The sequence below is a fragment of the Heterodontus francisci genome, chromosome 30, assembly GCF_036365525.1.
Source record: "Heterodontus francisci isolate sHetFra1 chromosome 30, sHetFra1.hap1, whole genome shotgun sequence".
NCBI classification, from domain to species: Eukaryota; Metazoa; Chordata; class Chondrichthyes; order Heterodontiformes; family Heterodontidae; genus Heterodontus; species Heterodontus francisci.
Window position 1 is genome coordinate 22415229 of NC_090400.1, and position 19747 is coordinate 22434975.

General features: G+C 42.0%; 1 protein-coding gene across 2 annotated transcripts in view; it reads right to left on the reverse strand.

The window, feature by feature from the left end:
- The window catches only part of baz1b (bromodomain adjacent to zinc finger domain, 1B), a 90827-nt gene that overhangs the window by 42756 nt on the left and 28324 nt on the right, over positions 1-19747 (reverse strand). For both annotated transcript variants that reach the window (XM_068010202.1, XM_068010201.1), the window contains 2 exons: positions 5854-7793; positions 4657-4784 (listed from right to left, as the gene is read on the reverse strand). In XM_068010202.1, the coding sequence (XP_067866303.1) occupies positions 4657-4784; positions 5854-7793 (2068 nt within the window). The remainder of the gene's footprint in view (positions 1-4656; positions 4785-5853; positions 7794-19747) is intronic.

Below are 19747 nucleotides of genomic sequence, written 5' to 3' on the forward strand. Positions count from 1 at the left end.
AATGGGTAGGTAAATGTAAATCAGCTCTAATCAATATATATATCAAGTCCCAAAATATCAGCATTTTTAACCTAATAACCCAAACATAATTAGACAATCAAGCACCAACTATAAATCATGTTCAACGTAAAGTAACATTCTTAGCTTCCTTTCCACAAGGGAATTTTGTTAATGAAGGTATATTACTTTTTTAAATTAAAAAAAGTTGCTTTTTTTTTTGCTCGTGCTGCTTAGCATGAGGAACATCAGTATTGGAAAACAGAAATTTCCCATTTAAGCCACAACATGGTTAGATGCAGAGAAAAGCTCTTTGCACTTTCCCAAATACACCAGCCTGATGTTTCCCATTTTGCACATCAGCCATCCCTTGGCCTCTCAGAGCAAAATTACCAATTAGTCCCAAAATTAGACTGGCAATACACAAATGAGAAAGGATATTTTTGATTCTAATATCTAGCTGGATTCGAACCCAACTCCCAGGAAGTCTAAACTATTGCATCATTCAGTCTCCTGGCATGTTACCAATCCATAGGGATCCAATCTTGCCCAATTTCCTCTCCTCCTTGATCTCCCAAGGGAAAGGATCTTCTGCATATAGCATAGTACCATGAAGTGTGTAAATGCCCTAGAAAACAATTTTTAATCCCTCATTCTCCCCAGTAAGCAATAAGCTCATTAGCCAACACTGCTCTCTAGTTGCGCTGCTGAAATTGCAAGTTCAACAGATCCTGTATTGCACCTGTTCCATTCTGCTAAAAACTAGTGTTCTAATGCTCAATGGCATGCAAATCTTTCTGAACTCAGCCCCTGCCCTACCAGTTTTGGATACTGGCATTGGTAAATTGGACAACCAGTGGTGTTGAGAGAATGGTGACTGAACGAAGCTTTTCCAACAGTCAGTAGAACAGTCATTTAAATTTCTTCATTCGAACTGGTGGCCTGTTTCCTTCCTGCAAAAAGCAGGAAATCCTTGGCTTTAAAGACTATGCAGCATGTAGGATACTTTTAACATATGCAGATTTTTTTTTTTTAAATTGGAGTCAGTGCCTTAAACGTCTGTTTCACAATGATCTTTGCTGAAGTGCTGACAGAAGCTGAAGCTAGGAATTTCAGCAAAGCAGACCTTCAAGGTTTCATCATGAGAGCTCTAGCAGTTCAGCGGTGATCTTCAGCGGGGAGATAGTATACAGAAGCAGCAAAAGTTCAGAGCCATGCAATATTGTTGTCATTGACACGGAAATATGCCATGCACTTCTCTTGTAGAGGGGTGAAGTGTTGACAGATTTGAAGGAAAGGATACTTCCCCATGTAAAGTGCTTCATATCCCCTTGAAGGTAAATCAGTGTCAGAGCAGTGGGAGGCATTCAACGGGCAAGGGATTCAGAGTAAACATGTTCCCAAAAAGAAAAAGGGTGGGATGGCCAAATCTAGAACCCCATGGATGTCGAGGAGCTTACAGGGTAAGATAAGGCAGAAAAGGAAATCTTATATCTGACATCGAGAATTCAATACTACAGAAAGCGGAGAGGAGTACGCAGCGGAGAGGTGAAATCAAAAAGGAAATTAGGAAAACAAAGAGAGCATGAAAGAGCAAGCAAAATCAAGGTGAACCCAAAGATGTTTTATCAATACATTAAGAGTAAGAGGATAACTAAGGAAAGAGTAGGGCCCAGAAAAGACCAAAAAAGTGACCTGTGTGTAGGAGAGGAAGATGTTGGTATGGTTCTTAATGAATACTTTGCATCGGTCTTCACAAAAGCGGGGGACGGTGCAGATACTGCAGTTAAGGAGGAGGAGTGTGAAGTACTGGATATGATTAACATAGGGAGGGAGGAAGTATTAATGTTATTAGCACCTCAGAGTGGATAAATTACCAGGGCCGGATGAAATGTACCCCAGGCTGTTAAAAGAGACCAAGGAGGAGACAGTGGAGAGTAAAGGCCGGCTCTGGTCTGCAAATGTGTATTAGTTGCGTATTCCTTTGCTTTATTTGACCTCCCCAAATGTATCACCTCACACTTCTCCAGGTTGAATTCCATTTGCCACTTTTCTGCCCACCTGACCGAGCCCGACAGAACCACATCTGACCCGAGCCTGACCACTGGAATGTTCAGTTAACCTAGCTTCCATTTTTCACTTTTTAAGCTCGTGCAGATAAGCAACAAAAACTGTAACTGGACTTGAAAGGTTGTTTAAAAAGTACATTAAGATTAGAGCCACGTACCAGAGGTGGTGATAGTGTGTGTCCGACCCGGCCCGACCCAAGCCTGAATGCCGGACCCGGAAGAGCAACCCAACCCGACCCGACCCCGACACATGTCGTGGGGTCCCGTCGGGTAGCCACGCTCTAGCGGAGGGTCTGACCATCATTTTCCAATCCTCACTCGAAACAGGTGTGACGGAGGATTGGAGGACTGCTAACGCTGTACCTTTGTTTAAAAGGGAGCCAACCAATCAGTCTAACCTCAAAAGGGGCAAATTATTGGAATCAATTCTGAGACAGGATAAACTGACTCTTAGCACAGATCAATCAAGGATAGTCAGCATGGATTTAAAGGAAGATCTTGACTAACTTGATTGAATTTTTTGAAGAAGTAACAAGGAAGATTGATGAGGGTACTGTAGTTGGTGTGGTCTACATGGATTTTGCAAGGCTTTTGACAAGGTCCCACATGGCAGACTGGTTAAAAAAATAAAAGTCCATTTGGGATTAAGGGAAATATAGCAAGGTGGGTACAAAATTGGCTCAGTGACAGGAAACAAAGGGTAATTGTTGACGGGTGTTTTTGCGACTGGAAGGCCATTCCCAGTGACGTTCTGCAGGGCTCAGTACTGGGTCCCCTGCTTTTTGTGGTGCATATTTATGTCCAAGTCGTTAATGTAGGGGGCATGATCAAGAAATTTGCAGACAACACAAAAATTGGCCATATGGTTGATAGCAAGGAGGATAGCTGGAGACTACAGGAAGATATCAATGGACTGGTCAGGTGGGCAGAAAAGTGGCAAATGAAATTCAACCTGGAGAAGTGTGTGGTGATACATTTGGGGAGGTCAAATAAGGCAAAGGAATACACAATTAATGGGAGAATACTGAGAGGTGTCGAGGAAGTGAAAGACCTTGGAGTAAATGTCCACAGATCCCTGAAGGTAGCAGGACAGGTCAATAAGGTGGTTAAGAATACATATGGAATCCTTTCCTTTATTAGCCGAGGCACAGAATAGGAGAGCAGGGAGGTTATGATGGAACTGTATAAATCATTGGTTCGGCCACAACTTGAGTACTGTGAGCAGTTCTGGTCGCCTCAATACAGAAAGGATATAATTGCACTAGAGAGGGAACAGAGGAGATTTACGAGCATGTTGCCAGGACTGAAAAAATGCAGCTATGAGGAAAGATTGGATAGGCTGGGGTTGTTCTCCTTGGAACAGAGAAGGCTGAGGGGAGATTTGATTGAAATGCACAAAATTATGAGGGGCCTGGAGAGTGGACGTGAAGGGCCTATTCACCTTAGCAGATAGGTCAGTGACTAGGGGACATAGATTTAAAGCGATTGGCATAAAGATTAGAGGGGAGATGTGGAACAATTTTTTCACCCAGAGGATGGTAGGGGTATGGAACTCACTGCCTGAAAGGGTAGTAAAAGGCAGAAACCCTTAACTCATTTAAAAGGTGTCTGGATATGCACCTCAAGTGCTGTAACCTGTAGGGCTATGGACAAAATTCTGGAAGGTGGGATTAGGCTAGGTGGTTCATTTTTGGCTGGCGCAGATACGATGGGCCAGTGGCCTCTTTCTGTGCCGTAAACTTTCTATGATTCTATTCTAGGTGCCAAAGTGTTCCATTTTCCGGAGGTCACTTGTACAGATGGATCCGACCAACTGATTACAGATCCCTAATCGCTTTGGAGGACCAGGGATGAGAGATGACTTTTTAAAACATTATTTTAAATCAAATCAACCTTTTGAATTGACTTTAAAAAAAACTCTAGAAGCCTTTAAAACCAAGAAAACAAATCACATGAGGTAGAAGAGGGAGACAAGAATTTATCTTTTTTTTTACTAATGTTGGCCCTGCCATGTGTAATTACAGACAAATTCAGAGAGAAATAAATGCTGTAGTTGTATCAAGCCAGATGAAGGACAGCAGCATGCACAGAATTGTAAATGCCTCATCTCAGGTCTCTTGCCTTGTAAGCTTCATCTTGAAAAGCACGATCCTGTTTTCATCTGATGCCCACAAGAAATTGGAGCAGGAGTAGACTATATGACCCATCAAGCCTGCTCCACCATTCAAAACAATCATGGCTTATCTTAGGATTCAACTTCACCTTAGGATTCAACCCAAACCTTCACTTTCCAACACAGAACAGAGGACAGTAATCAGGAGCAGGAACCTAGTGCATTTTCCCCTCTCACATGGCTGTTAAGGTTAGTTTCGGCAACCAAATTGGGTCTTCTGGTCTGTATCACGTTGTATAATCCTTAGACCATGAGGACGCCTGATATTCTTAATTATTTTATCGATTATTGACCTTTTAGCACTGTAGAGGGCATTGTCCTTTGGCATAGTTCTTCTCAATTTCTACACCTGCTGAGTGAATGACAGAGATGGCTATTTTTACATGAAGGTTAAACAAATTAAGACTGTAGCCTTACTTTTGGAATCCTGATCTTCTTCATGCTGTGTACACTCTTCAGGAAGGGTAAAGCTGTAATCAATGCTGTCATGGACCCAACCTTTTTCTACATACAGACCAGGTACCAGATCAGAAAACAGCCAGAACCTGCAGAGGAGATAAATCACTAGCCTGTTCAGATGGAGGCAAGCCCCTACAGGATAACACTTCCAGCATTTTGTTCTAACACATTTCCATTATCGGAAAACTTCAGCCTGAAATAATTAACAATACCTTTTTCAGAAAGAGCATAGAACATTAAGCAATATCGCACAAGCCAATGCACAACATAATTTGAGTGTACAATCCAAGAATAAAACCAGAACATTCCTTTACCCCACAATCCACCCAGCTAACGAAAAACCTAGTTAACCTCCACAGTGGGTACTCAATTTTAAGGCACTCCAGTTCCCAATGTGTAATATAACTACAACAAGCTCTCCTCCTATACAGTACATTTTCCATTAAAGCTGAAGGCTCTGAAAAAGATCATTGGGGTCTTATTGCAATTTTAACCACAGGTGTGAGCATGGAAGGCGTTATGGCTTTCCTCAGGCCAACATGGCAGCAAGTGGATCCAGGACCAGAAGAAATGAAAAAAGTATTTAAAGATTTTATTTCTGTTTCCAGGAGTGCTGCTCTGTGCCCCACAAGGAAACCTTGGGTTTTCTCTGTGCCAGGCTTCCTTTCCCCTCCACCATCAATTTACCCGATGACTAGAGACCATTTCTTAATTTTCACAGTAACGGCCCCCTGCCATCCAGATTTCACTTCCATCTGCTGGCCAGGTAGAAAATCCTGTTAATTTTGGGCAGGAGGCACACTGCAAGGATGCCCGAGGCCCAAGAATTAAATTCGCTCTCATACTGTGGGCCAGAGTTAACATTTTGCTGAGCAAAGAGAAACCTCAAGTACGGAGCACAATGGCTTTTCATTCCCACTACACAGCAGTATAGTAGGAGTATGGATTTGCGTTCGCGATTAAGAGCTCACTGGGTTGGTGTGCAGTCATACTGAACAGAAAGGGCTTCGGTTATGCCCCTCCTTGCAGCTAACATTTACAGAGACCCAATAGGCCAACAACCCCTCACTAAAAGATTGGGTACGGTACTGAGAGAAGCTGTATGAAAGGGGTGAAATACTAGTTTTTTTTGGAGAAAGAGGAAACCACACATACCTGTTGTGGTTGCGGTCTGTGCCCAACGGTGATCTGTGTAGGACAAGTTTGGCTTTTGCAATTCCCTCCTGGAAAGCCTTCTCGGCTGCTGCTTTGTGCTTGCGAATCTTCTCCACCTCGACCTCTTTTTCCATTCTCTCTTTTTCCTGTTTTTCCCGCTCTTCTTTCTCCTTTTTTGCCTGCAATGCCATCAGTCGTCTGCTTTTAATTGCACTGATGAGGTCTTCACTGCCATTGACATCTGTTAACAAGTCATTTCCACCTTTGTCCACTTCTAGCTTATCAAATTCTTTTTTCTTCTCTGACTTTTTCTTGTCGCCCATTTTGTTGTTTTCTGGCTCTTTCTTTTTTGCCTCCATTTCTTTTTTCTTCAGTTTTTCTGCCTTTTTCCGGTCATTCTCCTCTTTTTGCATAGCCAGCCTCTCCTTCCACAGCTCTGCAGACTTATGCTGAGAGTCCTCCATGTGATCCTGAACTGAATAGGTCATCAGAATCCGATGGCAGAGCGCCGATAGAATCTTCACTTTCTCTTCTGGGGTCAGTTCAAAGAACTCAGCAGTTTCCAGCTTATCCAGGAATTCATCTGCAACTTCATTGTCTTCAAACCCTACAGAATCTTTACTGTCATCATTAGTTTCTGACGTTTCGCTTTCATTCTGCACATCGGATTTGCGCATGCAGAGCCTAACCAGTTCTGAAGCAGAGTGCAAGGTGAGAGGAATTTCAGAAAGCTTCATCCCCAGTTCTCGGTAGTCTTCTGCGATTTCATCTTGGAGCAAAGTCTGAAGGAGGATCAACAGAACTCTGTTCAAATAGAGGAAACCTCCTTTTTCAGAGGTAAGTGCTTCCATCAAGGAGACTGCTGTGATCGGATACTGGTCATCTGGCATTAGCAAACCGGCATAACAGCTGAGAAACTCAACCACCATAGCAACATCGCCAAAAAGTGTGTTGGGGAGCCCTTCAGGTGTGTCAACCAGTTTTAGTGCAGGTAAGCTCTTTCCTGCAAGAGTTTGATCTTCAAATCTCTTCTGTTTTTCCAGTTTTAACTGCATCTCCTTTTCTCGCCGTTCTTTGGCCTTTTCCTTCAGTTTTTCCTTTAGCTCTTCACGCTTCTTCTTGTGATAATCTGCTCTTTCTTCCAGTGTCATCAATGCCCATTTCCTCTTGTGCTCCAGTATCTCATAACGTTTCTCCACAAGATCACCAACTTCCTCTGGTAGGCGAGCACGTTCTTCAGCAGAAAGCACTTTAGCCACCCGAGTGATAAATGCAGATACTGCGCCCTTTTTCTCCTCCTTTCCTTTGTTGTCTTTGTAATATCGAAGGAATTGTAAGGCCAAAGGTGGCAAATATTTCTGAGGTTTAGTCACAGATCTTGATGTCCCTCCAACACCCTTCTGAGTTTTTCCCGTCTTGGATGTGCTTGATTTTGCCATCTCAAAAAGTGTCATTTGTTTCATCTTCATCTTTGGAGTTTTCAGACCCTTTTTTGGAGATTTGCTGTTCCCTGAAGACTTCGGTCCATTGAGCAACTTAGCCTTATTCTTGGATTTCTCTTTTTTGTTCATTTTTTCCTTAGTTTGCAGCCTTTTCAGGTTCCGAGCAGTGTTGGAGCCCTTTTTGGGAATGTGGAAGTTGGTGTTCAGTTTGGTTGGTGTTACAATCTTCATCACTTCTTCCAGTTCCTGTTCTGGAGACCTTTTGGGACTGTACGCCATCCCAGTTCCATTCATGGCCTTTTTCACGTGCACGTGACCCCATAACGTTGGGCTCAAAGGTGCACTGCGAGGAATCTTCTCTTTGTTTCCATATTTCCGTTTTTTATTTTTCTCTTTGCTTGGGTCTCCATCTCCTTTTGCTTTTTTTGAGAGTTTTCCCTCTGGTGAAAGTGTACTTTTCCTTTTCCCCAAATTCACAACTGGATTATGAATCATGTACTGAAACAAATGAAAAAAAAAGGATTTAGCAAGGGTCCAAAACTGGTGCTAATCTTACAAATACACTGCAGATACATCAAGTTACCAGCTAGTTACACCTAAAAAGTGCTTGAAATTACATACATTACAAATTTACAATCATCACTTCAATGCCCTTGTTCTGGGATAGTTTCAAAAGGCAAGAGTGTGTGATAATCTTTATTCTATTCCATCCTGGTTATTGCCCTTGGTATGACCCTCATCTTTGTTTGCTTAAGTCAAAAGGTGTGGACATTTGAGTGAAATTGGTTTAGCCATCCATCAACAGATCTGACTGGAACACATTAAGGTCTCTGGGGTCTCACTTGCATCTGCAAGACTACTCCAGGATCATGTTTTTCCTCTGTTCTCCACTAACAACTGTCTCCTTCAAACCCACTCCCCTGCTCACTCCACTCTTGCCACCAACAGTAAGTGTGAGCTCATGTGCTTCTTTGTTATGAAGATGGACGCCACCTAGTCTGTTGCTCCCCAATTTTCCAACTAGCCAAGCTTCCCTTAGGCTCTTCACTACCCCCTCCACCACCGTAATTTCTCTCCCATCTCCCCTCATGCCCTTGTCCACAAGATTCTACTGATCCTTTGGCTCCACTGCCACCGAGTTGCTGACCACCCAAATTCCCTTCCTAGTTCCCTCGCTAGTCGATACTGGAAATGACTCCCTCTCCTCGGATACTATCCACCTTCCCATTCAAAATCAGCATCATCACTTCCCTGCTCAAAGGAAAACCTTTAACCAACCTCCACCCCACCGATCATCTTTGCAAATTACCATGCATCTTGTAACTTGCTTTCCTCTCCAAAGTCCATGTCCATCACTCCCACGACTCCGTTTGAATCTCTCCCTGCGACAGCACTAAAGTCAGCCCTAATCAAAGTCACAATTGACATCCTCTGCAGCTGTGACCACAGAGTATTGTCGCTCCTCAACCTCTCTGCGGCCTTTGACAGACAATCATCCTCCAATGCCTCTCCTCTGCTGTTCAACTCAGTGGGTTTGCTATTACTTGGCTACATGCTTACCTATCAATTCTCAAGTCATAGTACCTCTACCAATAACTTCTTGCACACCCAACTCTTCCTCAGCTGCATGGGGCCCTTGGCAATATAACCCAAAGACAGGGAGGAAGAGCGTCAGTTTCCACACATGCGCTGATTACACCCCAACTCTACCACTTTATCATCTTTCTCGACTGCTCCACCACCTATGTAATCAGACTGTTTGTCCAATGTCCAGTCCCGGATAAGCTGTAATTACCTTCAGTTAAACACTGGTAAGATCAAAGTGATCATCTTTGGCCACAAACTACATATCCTTGCCACCGATTCTCCCCAACTCTTCAGCGATTTTATCAGCCTGAACCAGAACACTATCAGCATTCTATTTGATAAGTGAGGTTTCCTAAACTTCAACTCATCCAAAATTCTCCTGCATCAAATCTCGCTCGTCCAGTACACCTCCTCACTGCCCTAATCGGTTTCCTAGTTCCCCAAGGCCTCAAATTTAAAATCTGAATCCTTCATTTCGTAATAGTAACCACTGTCACATCTACGTTCCCCTCTCCCAAATTCTTTGTTCCTGACTGTCGCCTCTAAGCGTATGCTTCCTCCTCCACCCTCATCCCACCAAGAGCAGATGCTTCTTCCCTCTGCAAACCCCATCATCTCCCTCTCTCCTCCTTTAAGGCCTCAAGTCTTCCTCGTTAAAAAAACCACTTCATCCAAGCATTTGGTCAGCCCTTAGTTTCTCTTTCTTTCGCTCAGTGCTATTTTTCTCCTTGTGTTTCTGTGAAACCTGAAGTTCTTCTTTCTGCATTAAAGTACTACATAAATGCAAGTTGTTGTTACTATTGTATGCCTAACAATTGAAATCAATAGGGACTACATAATTGTCAGGTGCTTATGGGGTATTATTGTTGCAGATTCACAGAACAATTGCTGAAGTCTTCCAAATCAATTCATTGACCCCATTTATTTGTGCAATTAAGTACTTATATTATTTCTTATTTGTTGATAAATCTATTAACAAAGTAAGACCATGGCTCTAAAGAAGAATGTTGGCATCAACTATGCAGTCACTATGGAGACTGAACTGTTTGCTGCAAGGCGGGAACAGAAAATTTAACCATTAGAGTGCCAGTAAGCTCAGGAAACAACTATGCATTTTCAGCTCACATGTGCAGACTCAAGTTATTTGAATTAAAAAGGTAGACCACCATCAGGATTAACTTTACTATTAGATATAGCCCTGGAGAGAGAAGGATGTGATGAAAAGCCAGGTATTTAAATTGATCTATGAAAATGTTATGCTCGGACATGACTTTTTCGCTAATAAAATGCATGCATCGTCCTTTTCCAGTCCCATTCTAGTTAACTTTTTACTGTTTCCGGTCTATTTAAGAGTGCATTTTATAATACTTTAAATGTTTTGTACTTCCCTTTCTGAGCCCCCCTCAACGTGCATTGAATTTAAACTAAGAGTGCTCCTGTTCTACAACACTGGTTTATACTGATTGAAAGCCACTTTTAAAGGCCAATTTTCTAACCAAAAGAAATGCTTATATTCAGAGCCGAACAAAGTCCCACTAGTAATATCAGAGATGGCACACCAACAAAGAAGTACTTGCTTCTGACGTGTAAACTTATTAGTCCCAAATGTTGAAGCACATGTGCATGAGTAAACTTTTGGTCAGCATTCAGAGGTTAAAAGAGTTAAAAAAAAAGCATTTCTAAATAGATCTGTGAAGATCTAAATGAAGTAGTATGCATTTGGATGTGACCATTGCTAAGCAGAACATTTTAATCAAACTACATGCATTCTGGGGTGAATTTCAAAACCAAAAATCAAATAAACTGCAAATATCCTGCAACAAAGTAGAAGAAAACAGAGATTGCTTTAACAGTTCTTAGCTGCCATTCCACACAGTGTAAGCTGAACTTCTCCCCATTTCAAACCCACACCAGTTCCAAAGTACAAAATACCATGGCAATGGACAAAATGTTAAAGTCTCAAATTTTAAAAAAGCTATTCAACAGCAAAGTAGTAACATGAAATGATCCAACTTTTTTGTTCTAAACAATGTTCTATGCAATGTCTGGAAATTGGGCAGGAAAAGTTGGATGACCTGTGAACTTGAAATAAGTAGCACAACTCAGAGTATGTGTCCTCATTAGAAGCTTTAAAAAAAGTAATGTACCGCCTTTGTACTTTTTGATGTCTTCACTGAAGTGTGACATCAAAACAAAGTGAGAGAGGGATGAGGGATAACGAGAAGGGATAATGGAAGCACAAGTGACTGGAGATGATATGCAGAGGGCTACCTTTCTTCACACAATGCCCACCATAAACTGTCTGGAACCATAGGTACCTTCATCCCCCAATCACTTTGCCATGCTGCCCATCTCCTTTCGCTTGAAAGGAAAGAAAATATAGGAGAAGACAGACAGAGAAGCAAAGAGAGAAATACGGAAGACAAAAAGATAAATATGAAGACAAATAGATTAAGAACATATTCCTTGATACCCGATTCCTTGACTTATGTGCATGGGCAATCAACTGGTACATATTAAACATCTTGTACATACCATGGACTTCCTGCTAGTGTCAAATTTGCTCCCTGTAACATTTCTTCTGATCATAGTTTATTGATAACACTACTGAGCTGCCTTCTCACCACAATCCACCCCTTCATTTTTCCTTGCTCCATCTATTTTCACCAACTACCATCAGGTCCCTAATCTCTTTTTTTCTGAGGTTCTCAAATGTCAACAAGAGGGCAGCACAGTGGCTCAGTGGTTAGCACCGCAGCCTCTCAGCTCCAGCGACCCGGGTTCAATTCTTGGTACTGCCTGTGCGGAGCTTGCAAGTTCTCCCTGTGACTGCGTGGGTTTTCGCCAGGTGCTCCGGTTTCCTCCCACAGCCAAAGACTTGCAGGTTGATAGGTAAATTGGCCATTATAAATTGCCCCTAGCATAGGTAGGTGGTAGGGGAATTGTGGGGATGTGGTAGGAATATGGGATTAATGTAGGATTAGTATAAATGGGTGGTTGATGGTCGGCACAGACTCGGTGGGCCGAAGGGCCTGTTTCAGTGCTGTATCTCTAAATAAATAAATTCCCAGAATTGTACCTACCTCTTCCAAAACTCCCTGTTCAAATCACTTTAGTTTGGTTTTCACCTTTCTTGCAGAACTGACAATGCTCTGGCCAAAGCCATGAACAACATATGCTATGGTTGTACCACAGTGCGTTTTCAGTCTTTTCAAAAAAAAACTTTCTGCAGTATTTGATGCAGCTCGCCATACCATTCTCTTCCAGTGCTTCTCTATTGTCCAGCTCTGTGGGAATTGCCCTTGTGTGATTTCACTATCCATGTTCAGACCTCTCGAGTTCCCCCAAGGATCTATTGTTAGTACTCTCTTTCTCAACTACCTGCTGTACCTCAGACATCATCTGCAGTTAAGATCAGATTTCAATAGTTCTCTTGACCATCTCCATGTGCTCAGGCAGCCTGTCCAACAACAAATCATGATAGAGTCAAAACACCTTCCAGCTGAATATTAGGAAAAAAGCCATCCCTCACCTGAGGCACTGATGCGTGTTAGAGTCACAGGAGTCATTTATGGCACAGAAGGAGGCCATTCAACCCATTGGGTCCATGCTGGCTCTCCACAGCGCAATCCAGATCATACACAATATTGCATACTTTTTGGTACACAGCTGAGCTTCAAACTCCACATCCTATTTAGCACCAAGACCATTTTGTTCAACCTCTGCAACACTGCCTATCTCAGCTCCCATGCTACTGAAATGTTTTTGTCATGTACATAATTCTCAAATACCATCCTTGCTGGCCTTTATCTTCCACCAACTCCAACTTACTGAAAACTCAGCTACCTGGAACCGGACTAATTCGCTCCTACATTGACTCCCTGTTCCCAGCATAACAAACTTCAATTCTTGCCCGTGTCATTACATTCCACTGCAGCTTCATCCTACCTAACCTTTGCAACCTCCTTCAGCCTTATATCCTCTACTCTGTCTCTGGTGCAATATCCTGCCGTATGTACCAGAATTTGGCAGCGGACACTTTGGTGGCCACACTCCTACTCTCTGTAGTGCCCTTCCTCTCGAAACCCCTCCAACTTTTTGTTTCTCTCGTAAACGTCAAAAGCCAACTTATAACTCATCTCTTTTGCCAAAGTTTTGGTCATCGCTCCCAGGTTCTCCCCCAAATGAATCAGCACCCATTCTTTCAGTTTTATATTCTAATCTAACTTTTCTCCAGCCTCTGTAAAGGAGCTTAGGACTATTTCTACATCAAAGGCACTTTATAAATGCAAGCTGTTGTACCCATCGACTCACAATGAGTAATGTCGTGCAAGATGTAATATAAAAGAGCTATCTAAAGTTTGGTTACAATACCCTTTATGCTGAAATAGCTGGCCAGAACTCACTACCTATGCTCACACATGAAGAGCTATCTGGGTGAGAGACTGGAGAGGGACAACAACCAGCCAAAAAGAAAACTTCCGAATGGAAGGTGGAATCACAGACTGAGAATCTCAAATTTTCTCTTCTCCTGATGACAATCTGAGAAAAAGAAAGTGTGGGCGGGATAAAGGTGATTAAAGAATAAACACAGCCCTCAGACAAAACATTTGACCTGCACAGAAAACCAGAACCACAATATTTTTCCTTGCTCATTAGGCCCATTTCCAGAACGTAAAAATGTCAACAATGATCTAAATTCAGACATTGGGATTTATATGAAAAACAAGCAGCCAGCAACATACGTTACTACAAAGCACAGCTCTCCCACAGACTGAAGACGCCACATTTTATTGCTACTACAAAGCCAAGGCCAAATATTCTCCCTACTTAAGTACAGAAACACGCATTCTCAAACATCCTCTTCAGCAGCAGAATCTCAAGCCTTAATTAACTCCTCACTGCTCTCAGCTGGGCACATACACTCCAATCTCTTGCTAATTTTTTACCACCCTCCATTCGAATCTCTAGTTTAAAATCCTTACCTCCACTCTCTTTATGACATTCAGGAACTGGTTTACAGGAGAAAAACTAGGAGACTCCATGAATGTGACATTAAAAACACATTTTGGTGTAAGACCAGCAGCTGCAGCATGTGTGTGTGGGAGTGAGTTATCGAGCCCAGGCCGCAATCAGATGATGATGATGTCATCACATATATTGATAGCGTCACTGCTTCTAAACAGAATTGTTTAAGGAATGTAAGAGCACAGAACCCTTTCCCCCATCTCAAACATTTCATCTATAAAATTTAAGGTTTAAAAAAAAATGTACACAGCATCCCCCACCTCTTATTCTATTTCTCTTTATATAATTTTATTAGCCTTCCAATTTTCACTTCTCCTTCACTCCAAGTTATCTACTCCTTCCTGCAGTCAATCTCCAGTGCCTCACATAAGTGCGCATACAGCTCATCACAGCTGAGCCTGATCTCTTCCTCATCTGATATCCTTGCACATGCACTTAAGCGGGATGTTGCTGCATGGAAACTTTGTCCTCCCTAACCAGCAGGCAAAGTGGCCAATAATTACAACCCTACTGCCAGCCAAAATGAGGCCAGATAATAGTATGTTTTAACAACACAGCACCTTAACCAGCCAAGCATTGGGGTGACAGTTATTGCCAGAACCAACATTTCTGCACACAAAAATTCAAATGTTCACCCTCCATCATATATGCATTCAACGTGGCAAAGCTGACTTAAAAGGTATGTGACATATAACCTGGGACTGTTTATATCTCCTTCTCCCTTGCCCCAAAGCAAACAGTAGGAGTACAGTGAAGCTACATGTACCAACAACAAAGATCACTGTTTCACCTAATATGGTAGTTTTGCTCCTCATCACAGCTTTTTTCCAAAGTGGTTACTGGGCAGCACTCAGGAGCAGGAAGCTTAATTAATTACTCACCTCTCCCTAGCCCTTTAGCCAATGATAGCAGTCACAACATCATCACAGCTGAGACCATACGAATGACTATACTGCCAGACCACCAGTGATTTTGCACGTCTACATACTGAAGACATTTAAACTTATGAGGTCACGATCAATTTTCTCTATAAGCAGCAGTTAACCTACCTGACACAGCTCAATTAAGAGGAAAGAAATGAGCTTCTAAACAGAATTAAACTTCAAGGCATTCATTGCATCGGTGCCTTCCTGGCCTACACACTATGCTTTAATGCGTGAAAGTTCTGACGAAAGATCACAGACCTGAAACATTAACTCTGCTTCTCTCTCCACAGATGCTGCCAGACCTGCTGAGCATTTCCAGCACTTTGTTTTTATTTCCGATTTCCAGCATCTGCAGTATTTTGCTTTTATATTATATTAGTATTACCAATCCTGCATATTAGTTTTTTCCTACTTTGACAAAACTTTTCATCAATAATAAATTCTAACACTGTAACACTACAAATTCTATGGTTTCAGTATGCAGCTAATAGGTAAGCAGAAAGGGGCAAGTGTGCTTGGGGCAAGAACAGGCTTCACATACAGAACAGAAAACTGGAATTCAGGTATCATTAGCATTCAAATAAAAACAAAATACTGCGGATGCTAGAAATCTGAAATAAAAACAAGAAATGCTGGAACCACTCAGCAGGTCTGGCAGCATCTGCGGAAAGAGAAGCAGAGTTAACGTTTCGGGTCAGTGACCCTTCATCGGAACTGTTCCGATGAAGGGTCACTGACCCGAAAAGTTAACTCTGCTTCTCTTTCCGCAGATGCTGCCAGACCTGCTGAGTGGTTCCAGCATTTCTTGTTTTTATATCATTAGCATTCACTCCAGTTAGGCCCAATCTCTAGAAAGGGAAACCTTATAGGTACTATGCAGTAATCCAAATATAGATGCTGGGAGCCAATATCTAGCACAGGACATCTGTAAGCAGGAGCACCCCTGCAGGCTAGGGAGAATACTACATATAAAATTGGACTGAACATACTCATCACCAAATACCCAGAACCAAATATCCTTAGAATTTGTAATAAATCTGGATTTAAAAAGCTAGTCTAGTGGCAAACATGAAACCATTGTCGATTGTTGTAAAAACCCATCTGGTTCACTAACGCCCTTTAGGGAAGGAAATCTGCTGTCCTTACCCAGTCTGGCCTATATGTGACTCCAGACCCATAGCAATGTGGTTGACTCTTAAATGCCCTCTAAAATGGCCTAGCAAGCCACTCAGTTCAAGGGCAATTAGGGATGGGCAACAAACACTGACCTAGCCAGCAAGCCCACATCCCACGAACGAATAAAAAAAAAACTTAACCCTTTGAGATATTCCAACCTATAACAGGCTGCAAAAAAAAAAAATCACTGCTTTCTGTAAAGACAAAAACAAAATACATTATGCAATAGCTGCTCAGGTCTCAATCAGCCAGTGATAATCAGGGGGAGTGTTACTGCTGTATGATTATTGCACTCTTGGGCAGCATCAGTCCATCTGAATATGAGGGCTAGTTTACATGGAAATGTTTTCAAAGCAACAGCTTATCTAGATAAACAACTTGTTTTAAAATATGATAATTCTGAATGATTGGTAAAGTATCATGTCCAAGTTTCAGGAATTCACTTCTGATTGGTTACTGATGAGCATGTGCTTACAAATGACCAATGAAATGCAAGACTGAGTATCTGTTGGTTACTATCTTGCCCCATAGCCAAACAAATCACTGGGGCTCATCAACTTCAGACATTACTGAGGTCTGGGTCCGTTCAATCCCAGAGCTACACAGCTGGTGACCTTTCTGCTCATACTCTGTTCTAGGCCAGTTCTAAAATTTCTCACTTATCCATATATATCGTGGTGACTAAATGAGACATGACAAATTACATTAGCTTTTATCCTGTTTTGCACATGTTTCCTTGGAACTTTTAGCAAAGGAACCTTCAACGCTGGAACTAAGGCTGGGATTTTGACAGGCAGTAGCTCTCCCATCTATAAGGGAAACTTAGGAGATGACTTCGCAAGAAAACACACCAGGCAACTGGCATGGGGATGGATCAGGAAATGCCACCAAGAAAAGGGGATCCAGCTGTTGATCTATAGGTTCACTAAGTGCTGCTGTGTTGGTGAGATTCTTCTGAGTAGTTTAGGATTACACCAAAGCCTGGGGACAGAATAACTTCATACCTAGGCAAAGACAGGAAACATACTGTGGCTATTGAAGGAGCTTGAATTGAGCTCTAAATCACCATGGAAGGAGGAGTGAGGAAAGAAGGAGACAAGATACATACAGAAAAACAATGCACACATATAAAAAGTATGGGAAAGGCAGAGGGAGAAAGGAGTAGAGGAAAAAAAGTAGAGAAAAAACTGGAAGAAAAGAGAGTGCAAAGAGTTAGAGAATGGAAGACAAAACAGAAAGATAGAAAATGTTCATTCTTCCTCTCTAAACACCACCACAGATCAGATATTGTCTATAAATTTTAACTTAAACTACAGCAATCCAATCAATTATTTTCTATGTTTATATATTTTCTCCAGGTGAAACAATTTGACTTTTAACTCACCCTAACTTCAGATTTGTTAGTAGGTAACATGATGGAGGTAGTAACCAAACAGACATTAGAACTTTTTAGGACAAAGACAATTAGATGCAATAAGCCTACCCCTTTTAATAGATCAATTCCCCCTATATCCACTTTCTCAACGCATCATTCCCTCCAGAAATGAAATCAAATGTATCTTTATGCTTCTGATGAATGTTCACAGAGCTGAAACGTTAACCCTGTTTCTCTCCACAGATGCTGCCAGACTGGCTGTGTATTTCTGGCACTTTGTTTTTATTTCAGATTTCCAGTATCAGCTGTATTTTGGTGTCTCTCTAAGCTATCCCTTTCAATTACCTTTTCTGGTGAGATATTCCACAAAAAATCCTGTATAAAAGTTCCAGAGTCAAGTGAAAATGTAGACTTCTGGGAATATCTAAAGGATGAATCGCCTGTCCTACTAGTTAATTACTCCACAATTGTGCTGCCCAGTGAAAAAGCTCCCCTCTATCAATTTCCTAAATTTTTAAAGTGCGTTCTGGTATTTGACATGTTCACCAGTGAACAATTTGGTCTACATAAGTTTTCTCACTTGCTTCATAATTTTGACACTACAATTAATTCTCCACTTCTAAACAAATGAACATGCATTCCTTAAAATATATTATTGCTATCACAGACATGGTTGAGGGAAGGGCAGGACTGACAGCTCAATTTTTCAGGATATAGAATCTTCAAGCGTGATGAGGGAAGGTGCAAAAGAGGTGACATTGCACTATTGATCAAGGAGTCAATTACTGCAGTAAGGAGAGATGATATCTTAGAAGGTTCCACAAATGAAGCCATATGGGTAGAACTTAAAATCAAAAAGGGGGAAATCACTTGGCTGTGAGTGTATGACAGGCCTCCAAATAGTCAGGGAGAGACAGAGGAGCAGAGGAGTAGGCAAATCTCAGAGGTGTAAAAATAATAGGGTAATAATAGCAGAGGATTTCAACTTCCCCAATATTAACTGGGATAGTCTTTGTGCAAAAGGCTTAAAGGGGACGGAATTCTTAAAGTGCATGCAGGAGAGCTTTTTGAGCCAGCAAGCAGAAAGGCCGAAAAGATAAGGGGCATTACTGGACCTAATCCTAGGGATTGAGAACGGAGAAATGGTAGAAATGTCAGTGGGGGAGCATTTCAGGGATAGTAGCCACAACTCTAAGATTTAAAGTAGTTATGGAAAAGGACAAAGATGGGCCGGAAATAAAGGTACTAAATTGGGGGAAGGCAGATTTCAATATGATAAAACAGGATCTGGCCAAAGTGGACTGGCAGCAGCTACTTGAAGGAAAGTCTACATGAGACCAGTGGGAGTCATTCAAAAAGGAAATAATAACTGTTCAGGGCCATCATGTTCCCGTAAAGGTGAAGGGTAGGACGAATAAGTCCAGGACGAATAAGTCCAGGGAACCCTGGATGTCAAGGGATATAAAGGATTGGATAAGGAAAAAAAAGAGAATTATGGCAGATTCAGAGGGCTGAAAACAGTGGAAGCCCTAAAGGAATATAGAAAGTTTAGGGGGGTTCTTAAAAAAAGTAATTAGGAGAGCAAAACAGGGCATGAAAAAACACTGGCAGGCAAGATCAAGGAAAATCCCATGGCGTTTTATAAGTATATTAAGGGCAAGAGGATAACCGGGAAAAGAGTAGGGCCTATTAGGGACCAAAGTGACAATCTGTGTGTGGAGCGGGAGGACGTAGGTGAGGTTTTAAATGATTACTTTTCAGCTGTGTTCACTATGGAGAAGGACGATGTAGATGCAGAGATCAGGGAGGGGATTGTGATATACTTGAACAAATTAGCATTGAAAGGGAGGAGATGTTAACGGGCTTAAAAGTGGATAAATCCCCAGGCCCAGATGAGATGTGTCCCAGGCTGTTATGTGAAGCAAGGGAGGAGATTGCAGGGGCTCTAACACAAATTTTCAAATCCTCTCTGGCCACAGGAGAGGTGCCAGAGGACTGGAGGACAGCGAATGTGGTACCATTATTCAAGAAGGGTAGCAGGGATAAACAAAGTAATTACAGGCCGGTGAGTCTAACATCAGTGGTTGGGAAACTATTGAAAAAAATTCTGAAGGACAGGATTAATCTCCACTTGGAGAGGCAGGGATTAATCAAAAATAGTCAACGTGGCTTTGCCGGGGGAGATCATGTCTAACAAACTTGACTGAATTTTTCGAGGAGGTGACTTGGTGTGTAGATGAGGGTAAAGCAACTATTATAGTCTACATGGACTTCAGTAAGGTTTTTGATAAGGTCGCACATGGGAGATTGGTTAAGAAGGTAAGAGCCCATGGGATCCAGGGCAATTCGGCAAATTGGAT